Below are 7,575 nucleotides of genomic sequence, written 5' to 3'. Positions count from 1 at the left end.
CTCCCCCCTGCTGGTGGACTTATCAGAGCCCCCACGCCCCCAGGCCCGTGTCCTGTCCCGGTCCGAGTCCCAGCTCCACCTGCCCCACCCCCAGGCCTCCAGCATGGCACCACCCACCCGAGAGGCGCTCCTGGCCCTGCAGGAGGTGGAGTGGGGGGAGCACAGCGCCCAGCTCAGCTTCGTGGATGAAGGGCGGCCCTCGAAGTGACCGGACCGGACCGGACCGGACCGGCAGCATGACTTACTGCATGACAAACGCACAGCCAGAGTTTGGCCCGTGAGCTCCGTGTACATATTTTAAACTGCCGTCATGAGCAGCGTGGAGACGATAATAAAAGTCTGTTGTACAGTTTCACTTCCGTTTGTCTTACTTAAGGTTCTGACTGGGTTTTTTTTATTTACACTTCCAGCAAGAGCTTCTAAAAAGTCCCAACAGGGTCATGAGGGCAGCAGAGGAAGGAGGCCGATGAGTGGCTGCCGATAAACACAGACGCTCCCCGAAACACATGATTTTTCTAAACGTATGGTGGTGATGTCACGCTAAAGGGATGTAAACGGCTAAAAATGTGCATAAGTGCTAGCGTGGAGCCTCTTGCTATAATTAAAGTGTGGCGTGGCCGCACTCCTACGTCTCGTGTTGCACACATTCCCAGACACACAGTGATGAAACAACCCTGTCATTTGTTGACTTTTATTGTACTCGGGTTCCTCAGGCGCCAATCGTGGGCCGAACCAGGCGAGGGCGAGCGGCTACTCGGTCAGCCGTCTGAAGGACTGCACGGTGGGGCACACGGCGCCCCAGTCCACCGGCTTGCGGTACTCGCCCTTCTCCAGCAGGTACTGGCGGCCCTTGTAGTTGGGGTGCTCGTAGAAGACCCACCAGCCGCCCAGAACCCTGCAGGAGTGGACCTCCCTCCAGTGGAACTTCTGCAGCACAGAGGGACAGTCCTCGCTGGCCTCGAACGCCTCGCCCGAGAAATTCCCTTTACCATAGAGCTGGATCTTGTACGGATCTCCAGCGGCCTGAGTGGACATGAAGGGAGACATTAGAGTGGAGGAGAGCTCGACCTTCTTCACTTTGACCTGTATTTGAAGATCTGGATGGAGCTGGTGACAGTCTGGGCTCAGCACCAGCTCTTGAGTTAAACACTCCCAAAGAAGGTCGAGTTCGTTTTCTTCACGCCAACAATGTTTGAAGATCTGTAACTTGAGAAAGACTCTAAGAAGAGTCCTGAACTGTGGCGGACTCACTGATAAGTCCAGGTGGTGTTCAGTGGTCCAACCCTGCTTTGATAGAATCATACAAACCAGATATATGATGGTCCACAAACGTCCATGTTTCTGTCCACTCTGATATCCCGCCAACCATAAAACCATCTTTCACTCTAAGAGGCTGATTTTCTCTCTTCTGCTGTGATTGGCACCAATAGGAGCTTCGACTATGTCGAGTGTGGTGCCAATCAGAAGCACTTTGTGAGAAAAAATTACCTCTTAATGATGTTTTTTGTGTTTTTTCAGCAAATACTCACCATCTGTTGGAAAATCCATCCATACAGTGTCAACCTCAATATGCATCAAGACGCAGGGAACTGGAGAACCCATGTTCTACCCACAGCTGGACCTAAGTTACTGTAAAACAGGGATGTAATGCTGACAGCAGGCGTTGCTGCTGCCAACTTTACCAACACAGTGTTTCTGTGTCACTCCTTGCTAACGAGGTTGTAACGAATCCAAACAGATCTTGATGAAGAAATCAAAAACAAGTGGAAACATACCGACAACAAACATGGATGAAAATGCTCATGGTGTCAAATTTCATGAAATACTTTAGTTTGACAGCCATGATTTTGCTTTCAGTCCAGCTGGGAAACCGTTGGAGTGGTTTCATCATCATACCTGCTCAACGCATGTTCAGATTTTGGCCAAAAAAACTGAACTGTAATCATAAAGTATTCCTCTGACTGCATCATGCTGTTCATTGTTAAAGCTACTATTGAAGCCAATCATGGAGAAGAAAAAATAATGTTTTATAGCTGGTGGGATGTCGGAATAGACAGAAACATTTGTTGACCAACGTTGCACCGTCGTATATCTGGTTTGTACGATTCTATCAAAGCAGGGCTGCACCGCTGAACACCACCTGGACTTATCAGTGAGTCCGCCACATTTCAGGACTCTTCTTAGAGTATTTCTCAACTTACGACGTTTCGAACATTGATCCACAAAGAAAACAATAATGGACGTCTCAGAACCCCCACGACCCAGAGTTCTACCTCATCACATGCACAGTGAAGCCAGACAAATATGAGATGTGAACGTTAAAAAAAAAAAAATGCTTTCAGCCCTTAAAATGTGTCTAAAAAAACGAGGACTCCTTCGAGTTCTCAGCCTCGACAACCGCCTGTTTGATGTTTGAGCTTCTGGAGGTGTGCGCGGCTTACAAAGTGGATCATCCTGCAGGAGCTGACTCTGTCGTTGAGGCCGACCCAGCTCTGGTAGTCCGGGTACTCGCCCCTGGTCAGGACGTACTGGTACCCAGAGTAGTTGGGCCTCTCGTAGATCACCCAGGTGCCGCCCTCCACCCGCGCCGAGTTGCAGCGACTCAGGTAGGAGTGGAAGTCGGTGCAGTCGCTGTCGCACTCGTACCTGCGACCCTGGAAGTTCTTGTCCTCGTAGAAGATGATCTGATGAGTCACAAGCCGGTGTTAAACCGCTGACAACAGTTGTTTTTGTTTTCAGAAACGTGCAGTAAAGGAAAAGAATGGTGCAAAAAATTATTCCCAATTATTACATTTTCTGGCCTTTTTTTTTGCTTTTAATGTTAAAGATATTTAGAAGGTAGAAACCATTAAACTACTTATATGACTGTAAAATAAATACTGAAATCTTCCAATAGATAGAATAGTAAATGAGGTGTAATGTTTAAAGGACGTGATTCACTCATGAAAACACATTAATTCAACGTTTTAGCGTGACAGCTTCTGTAATTATGTCTCCCATTTAACACACAAATCTAACTGCATGTCATTCCAGGACTGTATTTGCAGCATCACACTTGAATTTAACAGGTTTATTAAAACTAAATATTCATGAAATTATGATAAATTTGCAAATATATTTTAGGAGCCTTTTCATGTTAAAACTCACAGTTGCAGGTTATGTTGATTTACACTAGACACTTTTTTATGTATTTAAAAAAACAAGAAAAAATTTAAATAAAAAGGAGAAACTCTGCATAATGTTCTTTACAGCAGAGGATGGACTGGAGACGAGAGAGAAAGCTGATAAGACATAAAGTAGAAAAGGCTTCTGGCTCTGCTCAGGAATCCTTATTTGCTTCCATCAAACACGTTCTGGACCAGCAGCAGAACCACAGAGAGCGTCACCGTCCTGACCTGACTCTGAGACCTTCATCACACCCCCTTTGGTCCTGGCTCATGTTTGCGGTGCCGTCGCCACTCACCCTGCCCATCTTGAGACCGGCTCTGCTCCACCGCGGGCTCTCCCTTCAAGTGTCGACGCTTTATGAAATGTAAGTGTGATGTGTGTGCGCTCGCGTCGCCCTCTTTTATACCTGCCGGGCCCTCTGTAATTGAGACAATTGCTTTGTCATGAGAATGAGATCCAAAATTTGAGTCAGTGGTTCCATTGCTACTCATGTTTTCCAGAACGAGGCCGTGGGATTACACAGCATAAAGACCACGGAGCGACTCTTTACAGAGAACTGTAAACACACGCTGCAACCCACACACACACACACACACACACACACACACGCTGACATAAATACAAACATAACTCTATTTGATGATTGTGTAAATGCTAAACTGTACGGCCTGTTTAATCTGGCGGTCCAGACCAGACTGCAGGACTTCTGAAGGAATAAAGAACAAAAACCACCCCGTCAGCTGTCTGTGTGCAAACTTTGATCATCAGCAGCAGCACTGAGCTCAACACCAGCATGGAAATGAAATGCAAATGACAGCAATAGCCTGGTCTGATCACTGCAACAGGTACGTCTCAGTAAAGGTGTGCAGGTTCTTTTCGGTTCTTGAAGATGTTTCACCTTCAGTCTTCTTCAGCTCTAAGCGACTGATGATGTTTATCGTCACCCCAGAGCGACACCAGTCACCGCCCTTCAACAACCCAACGCTCGGATGGTGCTGGAGGAGAGATCAAGACTGCATTAGAAGCAGCTCATCAGCATTACTCCTCAACAGCCCAAGATTCACGTGAATAGAGATGTGAATGTAAACCTTCTGTTTGCATGGAACCAGCATCCTGTTTACTTTGTGCTAAAAGTTGGAACAACCCAAGACTCCTGTGAATAAAGGTTTGAATGTTTCTGAGACTTTTTGAGGAGACACTTCAAGCCTTCACTGTAAGTCTCTGATCAGTGGTACCGTGGACCTCCTCCTCTGTTTACGTGGTGGTTTCATGTCCGATTGAGCATCCTGCCTTTTTTTCTGGAAATGTCCCAATAACCCAAGACTCATGTGACTCGAGGTGTTCATGGTTGTTAGATGTTCAGAGAGATCTCAAGACTGCACAAGTACCAGATAAATGGTACCATGGAACCCCAACCCAAGACTCACATGATTCAAGCTGTGAAACTGCCCAGTGAGGAAGGACCCAAGATGTTGATAGTGAAGATCTCAAGACTGCATTGTAAGCATCTGATAGGAGTTATCGTGGACCTCCTGCTCTGGCTATGTGGTGGTTTCATGTCCGATTGCCTTTTTTTTCCTGAAATGTCTCAATAACCCAAGACTCATGTGACTCGAGGTGTTCATGGTTGTTAGACGTTCAGAGAGATCTGAAGACTGCATGATAAGTACCTGATGAATGGTACCATGGAACCCCTCCTCTCTTTAGACATGTCTGCATGAGAGCCCTTCTCACCTTTCTGTAAAAGTTGCAACAACCCAAGACTCACATGAATAAAGGTACGAAAGATCCAAGACTTCCTGGACAACCGTTTATTGCAAGTATCTGATAAGTGGTATCGTGGACCCCCTTGTCTGGTTCGATGGTTGTTTCATGTCTGATTGGGCATCCTGCCTGTTTTTCCAGAAATGTCACAATGACTTTCTGGGGAAAGATCTCAAGACTGCATCAGTACCTGATAAATGGTGTCGTAGCTTCACAACTGTCTCGATCTGGTGACGCTGGTCTGCTGCTGTCTGGTGCTGCAGCAACAAACTGGACCTCCTAAGCGGGTAGAATCAACCCGGCTGACTTTAACTGTCGGTGAGCGTCCTCAGCCGGAGCTTTGTTCATCGCAGTAAAATATTATTTCAGTGGATATTTGTCATTCATTTACATTTTGAGAACAAAGCGAACGAGTATTTGTAATTTTAAGTCATGAACTGTTGCTTTGGAGACAGGGTTGGGTGGTAGTGAAGCAGGAACGCTACTCGGTCCGATCCAGTGACCAGAACCTGGGGTTGATGACGCCACTTATCTCGAGTCTTGAGTTTCCTTCCAGCATCTTAAGTCACTTCTTACCAGGCTGGTTTACGGTCATTCAGTCATGACTGAGTCTTGCACCCAGTATTCCTACATGACAACTCTGCTCGGCTACGTCCTGGGCTGCCTCTCAGCTGGTTCAGGCCCGATCATGTCTGCAGCTTCAACTCATGTAAATATCTCATCCGGTGTTCTTCTACTGATAATAACTGACAGGATTTCCTGCTGTCACTGTTTAATAAATGGGACTGGAAGTGAAATGCTGAACATGTAGCTACAGGACATCTGGACTCATGTTGGGTTTTGGCTGAAGCAGAAGTCAGGCAGGTCTATGAGTGCCTGTCAGTACCACAGACACACCACAGTGAGGCAGCAGTCGCACAGTGAAAACACACAACGAGCTCTCCTCCAGTCACACAGCACACATTCTGACACACACGTATATGATACATATAAACACACACACTGTGCTGTTAGGACGCTGAAACGAAGCATCAACCGTCAACCTGTTTTTGCTCGATAAGTGACTTTGACAGATGTTGTTGCAGCTTCAGTCTGCAGCGTTACAGGCTGATTATATTCATGCATGTTTGCTTTTCGACTGACAAGAGAAGGGCAGGATTCAGACGTTCGTGTCCTTTAAACAGAATATTTTGGTGCTTTGGAGTCTTGTTTAGACAAAACATGTAAAATGATGAGAACTGAGGTCGTCGTAATGTGGATTGTTTTCTGACGCTTCATAGACGAGTCATGAATTAACCGAGTAAATAATCAGAGATATGCAAAAAAGATCAATCACTTTTGATTTTAATTCAGTTTTTTTATTAATGATATGTGACGCATTTAAAAATTAGTTTTTTTCTGAGTTTGATTCAGTTAAAACTTTCTCATATTTTAAGGGAAAAAATTAATATTAAGGAATGAAAAATAAATTATTATTTTATAGATTTTCCTTGTTTGAAAATTAAAGAAAAAAATTATTAATTTACATGTTAACTGTCAAAGAAAAAGTATGAGTCATTGAAAACATGTAGTTGTTTTGCAGTGTTTGACTATAAATCATACTATTTTTACTGTCTTTAATATTTTTTTTTTTTTTTACAGGTGTGCCAATATTTGAAAGAAAATGATGTAGATTAAGGAATGAAAGACGGGAAATAGTCTCTAAATTATTATTTTACAAGTTTTCCAAATACAAACTTTGCTTAATACATAAAAAAATCTGTATTTGTATGACGGGAACGTTGTTCTGTGACAGCGTGTGATCTTAAAATGACATTACATTATTTTCACACTTGTTTTTTTACAGTTAGAGTTTTTTTCAATGCAGTTTTTTTTTTTCCTGGATTTTAATTTGGCCTCATTTCACATTAATGTCGATCTCAGTCACCGCATGCTGAACTATGTGAGTGCATGAACACACCATGAACACGTGTTATCACACACACCTGGACTCGTGGCGAGCCGTCGGACAGACGAGCACTCGAACGCTGCACAGGGAGGAGGAGCGAGCGGTAATGATAGGTGACGGTTCTCCGGGAGAGTAAATCACACCGGACCTGCTATTTGGACCCAAACAGACTCATGAGTGACGGATGGAATCAATCCTCAGCACAGTCCAGACTTTTATTGCTTCCTGTGAAAGTCGAGGGAGGTTTTACCTGAGTCACAGTGACTGAGCATCGAGATGAGTAATGAACCAAGGTTCTGAGATTAAAAGCAGATTTGTTGAAGTTATTTCTGAACCTGGGCTTCAGTGCAGTTTGTTTTCACACAAAGACGGAGATGTGGAGTGAAACCTGTAAACCCGCCGCTGGGTTTAAGAAAAGAAGAGAAAATACCCTGAACTGGCGCCATTTATCACCAAAACATTCATCTGACTTCTAAATGAACTGTTTGCATTAAACTGAGCTCGAGGGCAAAACATAATTATGATCATTTGGCTGAACTGCAGAAAGTGTTTCCTCAGAAAGACGGAGGAAAATCCAACGTCCTGGATCAGTAAGTAAACGCAGCATGGATCAGAACCAGAGGACAGAGCAGCCAGTTGGTGGAGATACATCCAGCATGGAGGAACATCTTCCTACATCTGATGGTGGAACATCT

At 44.7% G+C, this 7,575-nt stretch overlaps 1 protein-coding gene across 2 annotated transcripts; it reads right to left on the bottom strand.

Annotated features, from left to right (window-relative positions):
* Positions 1-750: 750 nt before the first annotated feature.
* On the bottom strand, positions 751-3,933 carry LOC103371281 (beta-crystallin S-like). Of its 2 annotated transcripts, none has more exons than XM_008300546.1 (3): positions 3,925-3,933; positions 2,442-2,684; positions 751-1,023 (listed from the first exon to the last, which is right to left on the bottom strand). In XM_008300546.1, the coding sequence occupies exons 1-3, from the start codon at positions 3,931-3,933 to the stop codon at positions 751-753; spliced, it is 525 nt and encodes a 174-aa protein (XP_008298768.1). The 2 variants fall into 2 exon arrangements, with proteins under 2 accessions (XP_008298768.1, XP_008298767.1); XM_008300545.1 differs by lacking the exon at positions 3,925-3,933 and adding an exon at positions 3,464-3,472.
* Positions 3,934-7,575: the final 3,642 nt, after the last annotated feature.

The sequence above is a fragment of the Stegastes partitus genome, unplaced genomic scaffold, assembly GCF_000690725.1.
Source record: "Stegastes partitus isolate 25-593 unplaced genomic scaffold, Stegastes_partitus-1.0.2 Scaffold1557, whole genome shotgun sequence".
Taxonomy (NCBI): domain Eukaryota; kingdom Metazoa; phylum Chordata; class Actinopteri; family Pomacentridae; genus Stegastes; species Stegastes partitus.
This window is presented reverse-complemented; position numbering and strand designations above follow the sequence as displayed.

Excerpts from the sequence above, each read along its gene's own strand:
- LOC103371281 (XM_008300546.1), bottom strand. Across the intron at positions 1,024-2,441 it reads CCTGCAGGATGATCCACTTT|GCCGCTGGAGATCCGTACAA; the intron begins GTAAGCCGCGCA and ends ATGTCCACTCAG.